This window comes from Xiphophorus hellerii, chromosome 9 (assembly GCF_003331165.1).
Source record: "Xiphophorus hellerii strain 12219 chromosome 9, Xiphophorus_hellerii-4.1, whole genome shotgun sequence".
In the NCBI taxonomy this organism is placed as follows: domain Eukaryota; kingdom Metazoa; phylum Chordata; class Actinopteri; order Cyprinodontiformes; family Poeciliidae; genus Xiphophorus; species Xiphophorus hellerii.
In genome coordinates this window covers 31,118,482-31,137,437 of record NC_045680.1, presented here as the reverse complement: position 1 = coordinate 31,137,437, position 18,956 = coordinate 31,118,482, and the positions used below count along the sequence as shown (strand labels likewise).

The following is an 18,956-nucleotide window of genomic DNA, read 5'->3' as shown; positions in this document are numbered from 1 at the left end:
GATAAACAACAAAATGACAAAACAGCAACAAGTAATTAAAACACCTCATCTAAAAATGTTTAATTACTGATTAATTCACTGAATTGTCTCTTTTTGCCTTTATTTAGTTTGATGTTCCATCTTTTGTCTCATTTAATCTTTTTTTTCTGATTAAACTAACAGATCATTTAGACGTTTTGTTGTTGGATGAGAAACAATTTAATCAGTTAATCTATTTTTATATAAACTAACTGGTTTGGTATTTAAATGTTTTGTTATTTAGATGAGAAACAGATTGAATTCCTGAAACTGAAGTTGCGTTCAGGAAACATGAACATTCAGAGTCCAGACAGAAAAGCTGCTCATAATGAAAGTGAAAACCTGTTCTCCTTCCGTCCAGCAGAGGGCGCAGTGGCCTCCTGCAATGACTTTCCTTCCGTCCCAGCGCAAGAGGGCCTGGCCTCCTGCATGAAAACCGTTCTCCTTCCGTCCAGCAGAGGGCGCAGTGGCCTCCTGCATGAAACCTGTTGCTCCTTCCGTCCAGCAGAGGGCGCAGTGGCCTCCTGCATGAAAACCTGTTGTCCTTCCGTCCAGCAGAGGGCGCAGTGGCCTCCTGCATATAAAGGCTGCCGATCAGAGGGGGGACGTTTCTGTGGGGGGCTTCATGTGTCGAGCTCATTTTCTGCTTCAGACTCAGAGACAGGAGCACAAAGGAGACGCTGCTGCTGCTGCTCGTCCATTCCATCCCGTCCATCCAGCCGTCCATCCATCCATCCGTTCATCCAACCGTCCATCCAGCCTGTCCAGCAGGATGGACGGCTGCCTTCAGCTCCTCTCAGGTGAGATTCTGCTTCCTGTTTATGATCAGAAAACTGTTTTTTTTTTCCTTTCATTGAAGCGTCTCAGCTGCTCTGATTTCATTTGAATAATAAAAGCGAAGCGGCAGAATCTCTGTTTAACATAAAAATGGCTCCAAATGATTCAATTAATGCAAATATCAGTTTATCTGAGGCTTTGATCATCAGCTGATCAGCTGATAGGTTCACAATCAGCTGATTAATTCATCAAAATGTTGAAGATAATCACTGATTTCTGTTAAATCAATCTAACTTAGGGCTGTTTTTTATGGTAATATTTAATGATCATGTTTTCCTCTCGTTATTCGTCTCGTTTCTGAGAGTCAAAGCTGTGTTTTTCTGCCCGGATCCGGTTCGGTTCTGTTTGTTTTCAGTGTTTGCTGCTGATCTAAGCGTCAGAGTTCAGCCGTTTGAAACCGGTGTGTTTGAGCTGCAGGATTTAACGTGTGAATGCTGAACTGTGGGGAAGAATTCAACCCCATCAAAGGTTTTTAAATAAAAACATCTGTTTCTACATCATCATTTCATTTATTTAGAGGAAAAACTGTCAAAACCAAAATGATCCTCTGTGTTCCTATTTGCCATTCACTTGTTTAAGTCACATAAAGAAGGGATTTGAGTCTAAATGCTCACAGTAACTGCATTTTAAATTTATTTTTATTTCTTGATGCTTTTATTGAACAAACAGTGGAGAAAATAAAACTAGTAAATCCTGACAGTAAGGACAGTTTTTGGGATCTTTTTTTTCTTTAGGGGGTCTTTTGTGGGCTCCCTTATATGGACAGCAGGCTGACAGGAAAGGGGGAAGGAGAGGAGGGGAAGACATGCGGCAAATATCGTCGGGTCCGGGAGTCGAACCCTGCGACGAGGACTCAAGGCCTCCAAATACGGGTCGCGCTAACCGCTACGCCACCACGGCACGCCTGGTTTTTGGGATTTTTAACATCATAATTTGTATTTATCATCAAAATGACAAAATTTCTTGTCATTATAAGAAATTTATCATAGTTTTTTGATCTTCGTCCTGCTGCAGAAATGTTTTTCCGTAGGTAAAAACGTTAATTGTTCATCTTTTGCTCCTTTTTGTCTCAAAATTTTTCCCCAAACGTCTCCAGAACCAGAACAAGTTTTTGGCACAAGTGAGGAATTACACTTCAGTTTTTATCCCTCACTGCGTTCAGACATTAAATATAAATAATATAAATATGTAATCATAAGCTTTGCTGTTGATTCTGTGGGAAAGAAGGATCTCCAGTAGCAGTCAGTCTCGCAACCTATCTGAAGAGACCTCTGACTGAAGGTCTCGCTATCATCATCACATGCTAACAGCTAATATCCAATATTCCTCAGTAACACTTCCTGGATGACATCATCAGTCGTTAGCTAGCTCTACTAATCCGCCTCCTTTGCTGTTGCAGCTTCTCTTGAACTTCCTCCTTCTCTCTCTCTTCGCATCCGTTCAGGCTCCTTTTCAACTCCTCTGGGGTTTGGGGTCGTAGTTCAGGGATTATTTGAGCTTTGAAATGCTAATCACCGGCCTCCTGTTGTAAAAAAAACACACAGAAAAATAACATTGTTGCCATGGCTACGGGATCATAACAACTGTCCAAAAATTTTAAAAAAAGTGTCGGAGCAAAAATCTCATTGCTGCTCAACATCCAGAACCAGAAGGAATAATGACTAGAAAAGTTTTTATAGATTCTAATCCATTTATTCATAATGATTTTTTTATTTTTGTTTTTTGCAGGATTAAAGATTAAAGTTATCAAAATAATTTTTTGCACAAATTAAACGAGACATTTTAGTGTCTTTTCTCAAACTGCTGCAGTTTTTACTCACCTGCAGATTTCTGCCTCAGAATCATCTGAATACTTTCTATCTTTTTTATCATTTACTTTCATTTCTTTAGTTGGGAAATCTGTTGTTATGACCTTTTCTTCCTGGACTAAAATCGCTCTGATTGTCTCGTGTTTCCGTTCATGTGGACAGGAGGAACCCAGCCAGAACCCACGGCTGCTGAAATCACCTCTGGCATCATGATTATCCTTACAACTGTCAGGTTAAAGAGGCCCCTGCTGGCCCCCTGCTGGGCCCCGTTGGCCCCCTTCTGGGCCCCATTGGCCCCTTTTGGCCCCATCAGTCATCCACCATACGTCTGTTTCTGTAGGCTCAATTTGTTTCAGTTTCTTTGGTTAAATCTGTGTGAAATCCCCAAAAATAAAACAGTTTGACCAACTAGGATTCTAGTTTCTCTGTCACTTCAGACTTTAAATCAGCGGTGTCCAAAGTGCGGCTCAGGGGCCACTTCTGGCCCTTGGGCTGATTTGTTGCGGCCCCGGTGGATACAGATGGAGATCTTTTATTTGTAATCAGGGAAAAATTATGTTTTGTGCAACACAAAGTTTTCATCTTTTATAACAAGTAGAACCAAGTAAATCTAAAGTCTTTTACTGAAAAGTCGATTTTGCTGCATTTGCTTCATTTATTAAACTCGGCTGAAAATGGAAAACGTTTTGAAAGAACGTGACCCAAATCCTGTTTTTAGAAATGAAATTAAATTTGTTCAATCGAGCCCAAATAGTTTTAAAGGAGTTTTGGATAAATAATGACTAAAATCCCATTTAGTACCAAAAAGAAAACCCACATAAAAACAGACTATTTATTTGCTTTATTTTATTTTGTTGGTGTTTTCTTGGCTTATGAATATTTTAGACAAACGTGATAAAAAGTTTGGACACCCTGCTTTAAAGTGACCCATTATGGAAAATTAAAGTTTTGTGCTTCATCTGTTTCTAAAAACGACCCGAGTGCTTAAAAAAACACCCAGGTGTTTTTTTGTTAATGTTTTTGGTGTCTGGAAAATTTGCCATTTCAAAAATCTCCCGATTCTTTTTTTTTTCTTTTTTTTTTAAGTGACAATTTACAGGGACTAAGTCGTTTCCTAGCAACCATAGAGCTCCAGCATGTTTGGTCAGCTGGTTGTCCTGCTGGATGCGCTGTACGACTGAAGGAAAAGAAAATAGTTTTGTTGCTGACTTACCATCCAGAAACTACTTGCTGCATTCCTCTGGGTTGTTCAGGAGGCTCCACTTCTGCTTTTCAAACATACTCGGTTGTATAGTTGTGCGTCTGTTGTCAGTTTAAGAATGATTTTGTGCCAAATGTAATGTTCTATCCTCACCTGTCCTGATTTGCTGTTTCGCTCCGCAGTCGTGCTGCTGATGTCATCGTGGTGCGTTCAGGGCCTCCGGGTCAGCCTGTCGCCCAGGCGGCCTCTGCTCCGGCTCGGCTCCCACCAGCACATGGTCTGCCAGGTCCACGACTGTCCCACAGAACCGAGCATTACCTGGGCCACCGTCAACGACCGACCCCTGGGGGCGTCCATCAGCGCCAACAGAACCCACTCCACTCTGACCTTTGACCCCGTTAAGATAGAAGACGAAGGGCAGCTGACGTGTAAGGCCAGATGTGGAGATGGACGGGCGGAGAGCCGAGCCTCCGTCGGTGTTTACTGTGAGTTTCCGACCCGAGGCGAGTTTGGCCCGGCCGGGTTGCTGTTCCTGACGCCGTCTCCGTCCTCTGGTTCCAGCGTTCCCCTCGGACCCTGAGATCGCCGGGCAGGACCGCCTCAGAGACCGCTTGGAGGCGACCCTCACCTGCCAGGTGCCCAACCTGTACCCCGCCGGGGACCTGAACCTCACCTGGGTCCGAGGAGACACGGTTCTGAAGAGCACCAGAGGGTCTGGGTCCAGCTCCGTCCGCTTCCTGCCCCTCAGGGAGGATTCGGGAGGGAGCATCACCTGCAGGGCGACGCTGGAGCTGCCGGGTCTGCCGTCGGACTACAGGACCAGAGAGACCACCACAACCCTGAATGTCCGCTGTGAGTCAGACCTTCACTAACCGGGTCAGAACTTTCTGTGCCGTGATCAGACGGGGTGGAGAGTTGATCCGATTCTCTAAATTCCTCCATGTGATTCTCAGAATCCTTAGTCAGACTCCTGAAATTCATCTTCAGTTTCAGTCTGACCCTGTGAATCAGTCAAAGCGTCAACCCGAGTCTGAAACCCTCAATTCAACATCTGAATTTCAGCTCTTCCTCCTCCTCTTCCTCCTCTGCAGATGCTCCAGGCCTCATGAACATCTCTGACCCGGTGGCGGTGATGTCCGGCTCGCCGCTAACTCTCAGCTGTTCTGCTGAGGGAAACCCCGAGCCGACCATCACCTGGACGGCAGGCGGTCGCCCTCTGTCCGGAGGTCGCGGAGGTCAGCTCATCCTATCGGCGGTGAAGCTTTCCGACGCCGGACGGTACGAGTGTGAAACCAGAAACTCAGAAGGAAACCAGACTGCAGATGTAAACGTCACAGTTTTAGGTAAGAGTGAACGTCTTGTTTCATTTGTAGCAGCGCTGCAGCGTGACGTCATGCTAACGATGACTAGCATTGGTTTTAGCTGTCAAGTTGTCAATATAAAGTGGTAAATCTTAAACTTATGCATCATACGTAAAAGGAACTGGGACGCAGTGCTTTACTGCTTATTGTCAACACTACAACTAGATGACAAGGTCAGGAAAAAGTTTTAATTTAAAAAATTATGACGGAGAGGGAAGCAGCTCAGTTATGCTAGCTTGATTTTGACCAGCCTAACATGTAGATGTGCTGCAGAATTCTGTGTTTCGGTTCAGTTAAAAAAGAAAGGAAAACATCGACCCACACATTAACTCTGACAGATCATCAGTAGAGCAGGTGTTGCTAATGTACCACCGCTGTGTTAGATTAGCCAATAGCAGCTAATAGCTAATCTACCACAGCGAACGTTTATTAATAATAGCCTGAAAACGTAAAACTGTAACTGAATGTTCTGATCTTTTAGATCAGAACATTCAGTTCTGATCCCATGGGTCAGAACATTGGGAAACATGGGAAATGTTTTCTTGTTTTTTGGTGTTGAATCCTGATATGCTAGTGGAGCTGTTGTCAGTCAGTCGCTACAGCAACAAGAACAAGAAAAAAGAGACAATAGATTGGTTTTGAGTTATTTTTCCCTTTGCTGCCATGAATTACTAACAGCTTCACCATCCAGGTGTCATTTAGTCAGCGGTTCTACCGCAGCGGCGCCGCTACGGATGGCAAGGAAAAGAATCATCTTCTTGCCTTCCAGCATGTGTGAAATTTCCAGATGTGGACAATAACATGCAATAGTCTTTTTTTGTAGTCCTCATTGTCTTCTTCCTGTTTTCTCGCTTAGCTCCGCCCACCAGCACCTCCCTCTCAGTGGATCCAGGTGAGGAGGTGGTGGAGGGCCAGCAGGTGAATTTCACCTGCAGCTCTGAAGGAGCTCCGCCTCCCAGCCTGGTCCTGAGGAGAAAAGGGGAGGAACTTCTGAGGACTGACTCCGCCCCCCTGCTCAGCTTCAGCCTTCCCTCCGTGTCCCTGGAAGACTCCGCCCACTACGAGTGTGAAGCCTCCAACCAGTATGGCTCCCAGCAGGAGTCCAGGTCTATCACTGTGAGCGGTACGTTTCAGCTGACCGACCGGACCGTGATCCTGCTGGATCCCTCTGGATCCTGTTGGACCTGGACTCACTCTCTCCATCCCTCTCTCCTCAGCTCACCCGCTGCAGCTGTATTCCAGTCCTCAGGTGTCAGCGGAGCGCGGCTCGGCTCTGATCCTCACCTGTAACGCCTCTGGCTGCCTCCACCCGCCTGCCTTCAGCTGGAGGAGGACGGACCGGAACCGGACCCTCCTCCAGAGGACGGAGCCCCAGGATGGCCAGTCCCACCTCCACCTGCTGAACCTTGACCTCCAGCATCAGGGAGGCTACAGCTGTGAGGCCGAGTGCGACTCGGTCATCAGGACCAGAGAGATCCACGTCCAGGTCTACTGTGAGTCCGACCCGCATGTTTCAGCCGGTGATGATGGGGGGAATTTGGAGGAAGTCCTACTTAACTGTTTAATGCACACTGGGGGGTAGAGCTGTCGCTAAAGGTCATAGCACAAATCATAGACATTAGTTCTGCTAATGCTAAACTCGCTATAGCAGCGTAATAATTATTGGACGCGTGAAGCATAAACACCAGTTCAGCTAAAGCGCCACATCAACATGGTAATTAGTAGAAGCTAATGCTAAAGCACTAATTAGAAACACTAGTTCCGCTAACGCTAAGGCGTTATGCCAACATAGTAGCTAGTAGAAGCTAATGCTAAACTGAAACCTCATTCGGTCAAACTTTTGTAAAATTACAGTTCAGTTTAGCTGGAAAAATTAATCGGGGGAAGCTAGGCGCGCCAATCGTTTTCAAAGTTAACTGAAGTGCTAAACATAAAATTAGCTTTGCTATTAATGCATTAGCGCCACTGGTACCACAATATGATGCTGCTACCGTTCTCATCATGACCTTTTCCTTCACACATTTCTTTACACAATAAAACTTTTCCAGAGGTTTTATTTAGAGAAGCTTCCTTTTTCTGTCTGATTATTTAGTAAAGGTCTCTAGTGCCAGAAAAGTAACAAATGTAATCTCATGTGCCCTTGAAGATGATGATCAGTTGTTATAAAATAAATGATTAAAAGCCTAACTTACTGTCATGTTCATGCTGATAATTGAATATAAAACATATAAACCCCCTGATGAGGATGTTAATATTTCCAGCAGTCTGGGTATCAGCAGTGGGAGTTTGGCTTCCTGCCTGCTGACTTCAGAGGTTAAAAAGGAAACAGAAACGGCTCATAAATCAGAAATTACTTTCTTTTTTTCTCTGGAACAAATTGTAAAAAGCTGAGAGGAAATCATTCCAGCATCAATCTGCAGGAGTGAGTTTCATTCTGATACGCTGCTGCAGCTCAGCCTGCCGGGACGAGTTCAGGATGAAGGTCGAAGGTCGGAAAGTTTTACATTGTTGATTTGCTCCCAGAGAGAACAGCAGCGTTTCCTGACGCAGGCCGTTAACACCTCCTACTGTTGGCTTTTAAAGCACAACCGCTGTGGGGTCCGGTTTCTGGAAATGGAAGTGAATAAAGTTTAACTGGAAGCAGCAGCAGCAGCAGCAGCAACAGCAGCAGCAGCAACAGCAGCAGCAACAGCAGCAACAGCAACAACAGCAGCAGCAGCAACAACAACACAGCAACTGCAGCAACAGCAGCTGCAGCAACAACAGCAACAGCTGCAGCAACTGCAGCAGCAACTGCTCTGGTTGTTTATATTAAACCTGAAAACTGAAGGAGAGATGAACAGAAAAAGACCCAACGCAGCTGCTGAGCTTGAGAAAAGTTCATTTTCTCCACCGTTTTCCTTCAGCTGCAGGTTGAGCTGAGCGGCTCTGACTGTCGGGACGCGACCCAGCATGAGGAAGGCAAACAGAACCAACCGGCCCACGCACGCTGCAACCTGTCAGCAAGACTCTCAGCTGAAACGGCTTCATCCGGCCGCGAAGCCAAAATCCCCCGTTATGGCTGATGGTCGGCTTTATGACAACATAATTAATCAGAGATGCTTTAAAGCAGAAGTCTGGTTTAAAGACACTGGAACAAAATCCAACCTGGTTCAGCCGGTGCAAAAAGAAATGGTTTCAAAAGTTTGGAATAAAAACAAAAAGGGGAAAAAAATATTAATGAAGTCATTTAATAAGAAAATAGCAACTAATCGTAATTAATCGATCATCAAAATAAACTTTGAGGACTTTGCTAATTGATTAATTAACTTCTAAAAAAAAAGATCATTTTCTGAAAAAACAACACATTCAGAGCGATAAGACAAAACTATACAGAAAAGTGTAATAATTTAGCTTTTAGGATAAAAAAACTAAATTCTTCAGCTGTAAATATTTTCTACCCAAAGCTCATCTAGTGGCAGTTTTAGCTTCACCTGGTTCAAATTCTGGCAAAACGTACATATAGCCTGAGTAATGAATATTCAACAGAAGATAATATTTTCAAAAAATGTATCCAGTTATTATTGAACAACCAGCTAACTGGATCTTCTCTAAACTTTTGCTGTCGACATTTTGCGTACCATCTGAAGGAGGATTATGGAGCGCCGTAATCTGACGTAAACTACGACACATCAGTTCTTCAGAAATAGATTCATAAGATGAAGAATCTTTATAATCTCAGTATGTTTTAAACACACAATATAGTTCCAGTTAATTTTAGTTTTTCCAGATTAAAATAAGAAATTTTACTGTTTTTCAGGCAATAAAATGTTTATTTTCTTATTTAAAAAGAAATAAAATTGTTTATTTGTGTCTTTTAATGTTTTTCTAATATTGTATAAAAAAGGTTAAGTGATAAACTTACAGTTTAAATAAATGAGCAGCTGGATGTTGAGTTCCTCTTACTGGTTTCTCTCCAGCGTTCCCATCTGACCCTGTTCTGGAGGATCCCGGTCCGGTCCAGCTGGGCCAGGAGGTCCAGCTGCGCTGTGATGTCACCGACATCTTCTCGGCCAATCAGCTGCGGTTCCGCTGGCTGTCGGGGAACCGGACTCTCATGGCGGAGATGCACAGGTTCTCCGGCTCCCTGCAGAACGTCTCGTCCAGTCCTGCAGCTGAAGGCGGAGGAGGCGGCGCGGGTCGTGACCTGCAGCGTGGAGCTGCTGACGGCGGACCGAGACGTCTGGAGGTCCAGAGGAACCAGCATCCCTCTGCAGATCCACTGTGAGTCTTTTGGGTTTCAGGGAATCCAGGCTCAAACTATCAATGGATTGAAATACTTTAGTAACCGATTTATCGCTAACTAGAGAATACAAACACCAGAAAGACAATTTGTTGGGAACAAAAACAACAGTCAGAGCAATAATTAAGTTAAAACTACAAAACATATAAACTACATTAGAGCTGCAGTCTGGAACCTTTATAAGAATATATGTTTGCATATTTGTCGAAGCTGTCACCATGTTGGGAAAGTTTGATATGAGACAGATAATCTGACAAAACTGAGCTCCTCCACCTCCTCCCAGCGCTAACTACAAACAGCCAGTCAGAGCCAGGAGGCGGGGCTTAGCGCTGACAATCACCTCTCCTTGTGACTAGCATAGCCTGTAGTGAATGTTAGGTTAGTATATATATATATATATAATTTTTACAGTAACTGATGGTGACATATTGATTGTGCAATAAAACGGCACTATGTGACTTGAAAATATAATACTGCTGCTTTAAATCTAAAAACTGAAATAAAATGTGGTTCTTTAAAAATGATAATTTTCCTGAAGGAGACATTTGTTAAAAAATTTTATGTTGTTTTTTTTAAGAGGTTTTCTAACTTTTGTAGCTCTACGAGAATCTTATTTAACTCCTGGTCAAAACTGGTTTTAGTTTTTGCTTCAGATTGTAATTTTTCTGTCCCAGATCCTCCGAGGTCGACCGTCCTGTCCGTCTGTCCAGGTGAGGAGGTGCTGGAGGGCCAGCGGGTGACGCTGACCTGCCGTTCGGACGGCGCTCCGCCCCCCGCCGTGGTGCTGAGGAGAAATGGGGAGGAGCTTCTGAGGAGCGACGCCAACTCCTCTTCCTCGCTTTCCCTCAGCATCTCCTCCACCCTGCTGGAGGAGTCGGGCCTCTACCAGTGTGAAGCCTCCAACCAGTACGGCTCCCAGTTGGTCTCCAATTTCATCACCGTCAAAGGTCAGAATACACATTCATGCTAACCTGCTAATAGCAGCTAATTAGCACTTAAACATTAAAACATTTAGAGCATCTTAATGTTCTGAATAGAAGCGCTAATTTACTTTGCTCTTTTCTAAACTTTCAGTGGAATAAAGTTTAACATCTGTGCTGCAGTTTGGTTATTAAGAATTCAAACAGTTTGACATTTATATTCATGCTCTTATTTTGAAGTGAGTGAAGGTTGAAAACCACTTTCCGGTGCAGCAAATGATCTTTATTCAGTACCCAGAATGCATTGGGAACAGTTTAAAAATCCACTGATGTGTTTTCGGATCAAAGCTACAGAGTTAGAAAACTCAACAAACTGAAACCGTGACGGAAACTTCGGTCCCAAAGAATCACGTCCAAACAGAACAGGAAGGCCTGCAGTAACACCTTTCACTCTTTTGAGGGCGCTATCCGACTCTGAAGCACTTGGATTTAGCACTTTAGCATTAGCTTCTGCTAATTACCATGTAGCATTAGCAGAACTAATATTTATGATCAGTGCTTTAGGATTAGCGCTAGCCAACTTTTTGATTAGCGGTTCCATCACTGCTGATGTACCAAAATATAATCCAGTGCAGCTAATTTCCTTCCTCCAATAACTTAACAGACTCCAGATCTCGTTTACAACCTCTGCAGACTTTCTCCCATCCAGTTCTCTGTTCTTCTTCTGCCGCCTGTTTCTTCTCCGTTCTGACTAGTTTTATTAAGGAAGTCGACCTCTGGCTGCTTTCCACAAGATGTTCGGACAGAAATAGACTCTGATCCCACTCCTGAGTCACGAGACTCTTGAGCCGTCAGCCGGCGGATCGAACTGGGTGTTGGTTTGATCTAAAGGCCCAGAAGTGTTTCAGTCAGAGGAGGCAAAGAAACGTAAAAAAGCCGACAAACCGTGACGAGCAAAACAAATCCTGACCTCCTAAACTTTACATTAATGTCACTGACGTATTTTCTGCCTGTTTTTGTGCCTTAGTTTAAAAGCAAAGGTTAAAGGTCGATGTGTTTTCTCTGTGGAGTGGAAGGAAATATTAGCTATCTTTTAAAATAAATAAACTGGAGATCATTTTCATTTCAGATGTTCTGACGTTGTGATTTAGTAGAAATCTTTTCCTAAAGCTGTTTGATCTTCCAGGAAATTAGCAGAAACCAGTTTGACCTCCAGTCTGATGACAGGTTGTTCGCTATCAGGTGATGATGTGCTGGTTAAAAGGTCAACCAGCAGGTCAAGAGGCCTCATCTGAAAGGCTTTGACCCGCTGCTGCTAACATTCTCGACCCGTCAGCAGAAACGCTGCCGGAAGACATTTCTGAGAAGCTCTTTGTCCAAAACGCTTCAGGTTTCTGCCAAACGCCGACAGGGCGACCAGCAAGCTGCTCCGCTCCCTGACGCCTCTCCTGACTGTTTTCGGTCAGAACCTCCTTAAAGTGTTGGAATTAGTCACAACATCGCCTCCCACTCGCTTCAGAGATTTATCACAGTTAATGTCAGCGTGCTGAGAGACGGCCGGAGCCTCGATCACTTCGGCCAGCAGCAGAGGATGAATCACCGCAGCAGCAGAGATTTTATAACCGCTTCCTCACAGCAGGAGACTTTTAAAAAGACAAACCGCAGCAAAACTCTGATGTGTCGCACATTATACCATTTTCTCTCGCATGTTGCAGAAAACTTTACAATGCCAGTTTACAGAAACAAACACCTACATACAGTAACTCTCCTGGTTACCTGGCCACCAGGTAGGAGGGTGGCTAGGTAACGAGGTGGGTAGGAGATTACCTTCTTACCTTAACACAGGGGGGCCCAAAGTGGGTCCTGGAGGCCCGGCATCCTGCATGTTTTAGTCTCTCCCTGGTTTAACACATCTGGATCCAATGGTGGCTGGTTAGAGGCCTTAGTAGAACATTGACCTGCTGAAAAGGTTGTTACTGCCACCAGGGAGAAACTAAACCATGCAGGATGCCGGGCCTCCAGGACCCACTTTGGGCCCTCCTGCCTTAACACATCCAGTCTTCTCGGTATTCAGATGTTGGAGATGTTCTCGTTGGCTTTGTCTCAACAAAGAGCTAGAGTTCATGCTGTCTGTAGGCTGAATGGTGACATACCGTCATCCCAGACAAGCTGGTGCTGAAGCTACTCGAGGTGGGGCTGCCCGCTTCACTGTGCCACTGGATCAGAGACTTCCTCACCAACAGGCCTCAGGTGGTGAGAATAAGTGGCTCAACATCGTCCCCACTGGTCCTCAACACAGGCACGCCGCAGGGCTGTGTGCTCAGCCCAGCTCTCTTCACCCTGTTTACACACGACTGCGTGGCCATCCACCCCACCAACACAGTCGTGAAGTACGCGGACGACACAACAGTAGTGGGTCTCATTTCAGACAACAACGAGACCCACTACAGAGAGGAGATTCTGCAGCTCACTCAGTGGTGTTCAGCCAACAACTTGGTGCTGAACACAGGGAAGACCAAGGAGGTCATTGTGGACTACAGAAGGTCCAGGAGGACGGATCACACTCCCCTTCTCATAGATGGAGAAGTGGTGGAACGTGTGGACAACATCAAGTTCCTGGGCCTCCACATCACGTCTGACCTCTCCTGGAACACAAACACCTCCCACCTGGTGAAGAAAGCACAACAAAGGCTCTTCTTCCTCAGGAAACTGAGACGGGCTGGACTTTCCTCACGGCTGCTCGTGAACTTTTACAGGGCGATGATGGAGAGCATCCTCTGCCTCAACATGACTGTGTGGTACAGGTAGCTGCACAGCACTGGAGAGGAAACAACTGACACGGGTGGTGAGAACAGCGCAAGGCATTGTGGGATGCCCCCTCCCAGACCTGGACTCCATTTACACAGACCGGGTCAAGAAGAGAGCTGGATCCATAGCCATGGATTCCAGCCACCCGGGCCACAGACTGTTTGTGCCGCTGCCATCAGGCAAGCGGTACAGGAATATATGGACTACAACAAATAGACTGAGAAACAGTTTCTTCCCCACAGCCGTCAGAGCCATTACTCCCTGCCGCCCCCCCCCTCCCACACATATCATAACCTCGCAGTCACACATACATATCCCCCCCCCCCACACAGCCATATTGTTCTGCACTTTGCACTGTCACATCATCTGTACTTTGCCATAATTGGACCTGCTGCTACTTCTTTGGATGGTTGAGTGCCTTTAGTTAATTTAGTTGTATATATTGTTATTATTATTATTGTGTGTTTGCTTATTTATACTGTATATATTTGACCTTTTGCCGGGAGCTGCAATGGAAATTTCGTTGAATTCTGTTCAATGACAATAAATGCTATCTATCTATCTATCTATCTATCTATCTATCTATCTATCTATCTATCTATCTATCTATCTATCTATCTATCTATCTATCTATCTATCTATCTATCTATCTATCTATCTATCTACATAGATCGCTGCGTCATCAGCATGTCGGCGAATAGAGGATCATGTTTGGCTTTGAGCCTGAAGGAAGCAGAAAGGAGACCGGACAGGGCTGGGGTTGGACCCTACATAGTAACACCTCTGTTCTGGTTTCGTTTGGTTTAGCTCCCCCGAGGAACACTACCGTCCACATCTTTCCTTCTACGGAAGTCCAGGAGGGCCAAAATGTGACTGTGTGCTGCCAAACCATCAGCTTCCCTCCACCGGCGGTGATCCTGAAGAAGCTGAGCAACGGGACGGAGCTGTTCTCCACCAGCGGCACCTTCCTGTTGGTCAACGTCACTTCCAGCGACTCGGGCTTGTACCAGGTCAACGTCAGCAACGACCTGGGCTCCGAGGTCAGAGTCTTCAGCATCAGAGTCAGAGGTCAGTAGAATCACCAACTCACTAAACAAAGGCCTCGGGTCGCATTTCATTTGGTTTTTTGCTGGTATCTCTTTTGTAGAGGTCAGAACCGGATTTCCTCCCGGTTTGAGCATCATCCTCATCTCAGCCGCCGGCGTCGCCGCCGGGCTGACGGCCTCCGCTCTGATCCTCGACTACATGAGGAGATCCAGGAAGAAAGGCTTCTACCAGCTGCCGCAGTCCGCGCCGCCGTCAGCCTGAAGCTAGCAGTGAGCTAACAGACTCTAAAACATGGCTGCTTCTCCTTCGGCCCTCTGGGACATCTGAACGAGTTGCTGAAGTTTTACAGCCTTGGTGTCTGATAGCAGCAGGAAGAGGAGGCGGGGCTTTGAGTCGCTGAAATGTGGCGACGGAGCGACTGACTGAAGATGTGAGGAGGCGATCTCTGACGCTTTTCTGCTCTGATTTCCTGCATAACGTCGTCGTGTGACTGAAGCTAATCTCCCTCTGGATTCAAGCTTTCTCCAGAGGTCCCGCTTTTCCCAGCATACTTTGCTCCAATGCTGGTGTTTTCCCTCCCAGAGTTCCTGTTTTTAGTCACATTTAAATGTTTGAGATAATCAAAATTAATATCAAACAGAGATAAGAAGAGAAAACTGTTTGATAAGTTTATTTATTAAGGTAAAAAGTAACCAGACCAGCCTGGATTTTTGTTAAAGTATTTAACTCTCTTCTCAAATCAAAAACAATTTTTTGTAAATATCATTCGTTAGCTAAAAAGTTATCTGTGCTAGCCTTGTAGCACTAATCATTAGTATTAGTGCCTCTGATGCTAAAGTGCTACACCAGCATGGTATTTAGCAGAAGCTAATGCTAAAGCTAACTCCCGTGTTGCTTCGACACACTGAAACATTTAAACAGGTAAAAACCTGTCAGGATGTGAAAACCAAACTCTGCGTTTAAACGTGTCGCTGCCTTTTCCCCTAAACTCCATTTCTACCTCATCTTCCTTTGAACCTCTGTCACGAGCCCAGCGGTAACCATGGAAACGTAAATACTCCTTGCACATCTGGAAAGGCAGCTGTCCGCTCTGCTTGTATTTCCCAGCTGATGCTCCAGATCCATCTAAAAAGCTGAAATGTTTCGCTGTGTGTTTGGTACTGTCCTGTTTATTAGCTCTGCTCGGTTCCCCTCTCCTTGTTTTTAATAAAGATATTTATTTCCTGCCTCTTCCTCTGCGACCTCATCATCTGATATCTTGGGATTTGTATTTTCTGGGAATTCCCTGGGATTTTCCCCCAGCTTTTACTTTTGCTTCTGCTGCAGTTTACTGGAAATCTCCAGGTCGTTTCCGGCGGTTACCGTGGCGACGGTGGTAACTTTCCACGGTTTCTGGAGAGGAAAACGGCTTTTTGCTCAGGTTATTATTTAATTCACGATGATGAGATAAAAATAAAAACTTCATCTCTAAATAACCAGAAGTTGTTTTCAGTGCAGATTAAACCGGGTTAGTTTGAATCGTTTCTCCAGATGATTTTAAAGGAGCCGTTTCTGGCGGCTTTTGTCTCCGCCGCTGGTCGCCATGGAAACTGGGACGTGAGGTGTGAAGTGGACCGGGTTCCTCGCTGGTGTCGCTGGACCCGGTTCAGCTCAGACAGACACACACAGTGGCGGTCTGTTTCGTCACCGGAACGCCGACCCCTCCGGTCATGTGACGCGGTCTCCATGGCAACCAGGCGAGGTCCAGACGGCGAGAAATGAGGGGAAGCTGCAGGAGAGGTTTCATGTTCACAGACCAGAACCGGAACACGCCGTGTGGTACCAGCAGAACTAAAAACATGAGACACCTGAGAGTTTTTGGTATTTCCTGCAGATTTTAAGATTGCCTCATGTTTTTAATAGACTTAATTTTATTTTCCTACTTTATCATTTTCTACCTGTGATGTTTGGTTTGTTGTGAAGCACTTTGGTCAGCTGGGCCTGTTGCAAATGTCCTATAAATTTACTTCATTTGAACTGTAAAAATCTGGTTGAATCACAAATTTTTACCCCGATTTAAATTTATTCATGTTTCTGTTCATCTAGAACTGAAATTTTCCATATTTTTCTCCGGTTTATCCACAAAAACATTGACAGAAAATAGAAAACACAGGAAATAAATCTGTTAAAAGAACGGAACACTTCTACGCTACGTTTAACCTTTTTCTCTTTTTTTTTTTTACAGTGTACTGTAAAACCTGCAGATCTGGAACAAACTGCGAAAGAATAATATAATTTTCATGGTTCTGCTCGGCTTTCTGACCCAACAGCCCGAGCTGGCTAACAGCTGATGATGTCATCCAGGTCTCTGCTATCTAGATGTTAACCTGTTAGCATCCTGATGGTCATCAAGCTGGAATACAGCAACCATCTTCAGTCAGAGGCCTCTTCAGGTGCATTGCAACACTGACTGCTACTGGAGATCCTTCAGCAGCATCACCACCCAAAACGACTCTGTGAAAATATTTGGATATGAGTCGCATTGAATTTCCCTTTGGAGTAAATAAGATATTTATAATTGACTTGTTTGAATTTTTTTTATGTTGCATCCAAATCCACAGCAATAAAAACTTTAAAAACTTCCTTTGAGGATGAAATATTTTAGTGCAATCTGTTCAAGAACAATTAGAAAAACTTGATCTAAATCAAATTCACAATAGAAATAAAATCTTCCACTTCAAAAACATCCAGAGCTTTTGTAAAGTCAAAGCTAATATTTTCCCAGAAGCAGCTTTGACACCAAACGGCTGCAGGAACAAAAACGTTTCTGATCGTCACATGAAATGTTTACAGGAGAAACTTGTGAAACTCTCCAGAACCTTTTAAAATCCTACTTAAGTTTTCCAAACAGACGCTCCTGTCGGATCTACTGCAGCAAAACGTCTTGAACTCTGACTGACTCGTTGAATGACCCTGAAGGTCAAAGGTCAAAGACGCTCCATCCTGCAGAAATCTGCAGCTCTAAAGAGACAAAAAGCCGAATTAAAATCTGCAGGCAGAGATTCTTCAGGTCAGGGAACCAAATATCTCCATCTTCACTGTGCGACAGGAAATACCAGCAGGAATTAAAACGACGAGACGCAGCAGAACGCCTCCACACGCAGGGTGAAAGGTCGCAGCGACGCGGCGGGGCAGCGAGCGCCACGCGGTGGAAAAACACCAGATGGAGCAAAAAGAAACATCCATTATGATGATTCTGCTGAATCTGGAGAAAGCAGCGCAGCAGAGTCACCAAGAGCCTGCAGGCCAAGGTCAGAGGTCAACTTCAGTCCAGGCTCTGCTTTTATATAAACAAGTGAATCTGAACTCAGCAGGTTTGTAATCTGAGCACAAACTTAAATAAAACTGGATTTTTTTTTTTTTTTACATTTTTAGGGAAAATTTAATGCAGCTGCTGCAGAAACTCTGATTAGATTTAAAACAAGCAGACGATGTTTTATCTCAAATTCACCAAGAACAAAATCTTACTAAATAATTTTGATCCAGTTCATAGTAAAAATATATTAGTACATTTACAATAAGACAAAACTAACAAGTAACTTTTCAGCAAGAAACATGAGCTTTATTTAGGTAAATGAGGAAAAAGTTCTGGTAGTGAAACAATCTGCCAGTGGAACATTTTAACTTATGTTATGGGAAAATGTCCAATTATTTCACTTATAACTTTTTCATCAATATTAAGGAATTATTGACTTAAATCAAACTCCTATGTTTTGCTGAAAAATTGCGTGTTAGTTTCATCTTAATTCAAGTCAACTAAGATATTCACTTTAGAAACTAAACCAAAAAACTTGGTAAGTTTTTGTGTTTTTGCAGTGTAACAATATAGATAAAGATTTTAAAAAAACAAAAACAAATTAACAATCCTGCTTGAAAACCTGTTAGAAGACTTGAGACAAAATAAAAAATAAAATACAACCATGTTTGACTTTACCTCCACTCTGTTAACTTTTACAAAATAAGAAATAAAACAAAATATATAAGTGCACCAACAGTTCAGATGAGGATGCTGCCATCATCTGCTGAATAAAATGAGAATCTGCTCCATATTTCAGTTTCTGTCTGCTGCACAGGAGCGCCATCTGCTGGTCATCTCATTTAAACCTTAAAAACAATAAGATTTATTTATTTTAAATCAATGTCAGACAATCCGAGCTTCCTGATTTGCTCGCACTTCCGTCTCCTGTAAAACCTGTAAACGTCTCAGAAACTTTATAAATACATATAATAATAGTTCACTGTTTTTTCTAAATTGGTGATAAATTATGGTTCAGTTGCCTTCATGTTTTTGTGTCTGTTTTAGACAAACATGGAAAATATTTTTAATTAGAAAAAAAATATGAGAAAAGTTTGGTTCTAATTTTTTTTTTTTGCTCTTAAAGGTGAAGTAATTTTTTTAAGCCCCAAAATAAAAATAAAAAAGAAGCTAAAAATAAATCAATTGAGTTTTGAATTTTTAAAATGACCATAAAAATATTAACATGCATTTTCTGCATATATTCAAAAATCTTCTTCCTATAAAGCAGTAGTGCTAAGACGGTAATTTGGTTTCTGAATTATTTCTGTTGGACGTAAATGAAAACGTAATTTAATGATTAATTTATTTCAACTGAAGCTGGGATAGTGGTTACATCT

The 18,956-nt window shown here is 43.7% G+C and overlaps 1 protein-coding gene across 1 annotated transcript; it reads left to right on the top strand.

The window, feature by feature from the left end:
- Nucleotides 1-643: 643 nt before the first annotated feature.
- On the top strand, nucleotides 644-15,515 carry vcam1b (vascular cell adhesion molecule 1b). Its single transcript, XM_032572331.1, has 11 exons — nucleotides 644-818; nucleotides 4,047-4,349; nucleotides 4,426-4,716; nucleotides 4,956-5,207; nucleotides 6,082-6,348; nucleotides 6,443-6,718; nucleotides 9,185-9,488; nucleotides 9,791-9,855; nucleotides 10,182-10,454; nucleotides 14,043-14,303; nucleotides 14,383-15,515. The coding sequence occupies exons 1-11, from the start codon at nucleotides 644-646 to the stop codon at nucleotides 14,541-14,543; spliced, it is 2,628 nt and encodes an 875-aa protein (XP_032428222.1). The 3' UTR covers nucleotides 14,544-15,515.
- Nucleotides 15,516-18,956: the final 3,441 nt, after the last annotated feature.

Bases quoted from the DNA above. Each gene is read 5' to 3' on its own strand.
- vcam1b (XM_032572331.1), top strand. From the start codon at position 644: ATGTGTCGAGCTCATTTTCTGCTTCAGACTCAGAGACAGGAGCACAAA. The intron at 4,350-4,425 runs GTGAGTTTCCGA...CTCTGGTTCCAG, and splicing joins AGCCTCCGTCGGTGTTTACT to CGTTCCCCTCGGACCCTGAG. The intron at 9,856-10,181 runs GTGACTAGCATA...TTTCTGTCCCAG, and splicing joins GCTGACAATCACCTCTCCTT to ATCCTCCGAGGTCGACCGTC.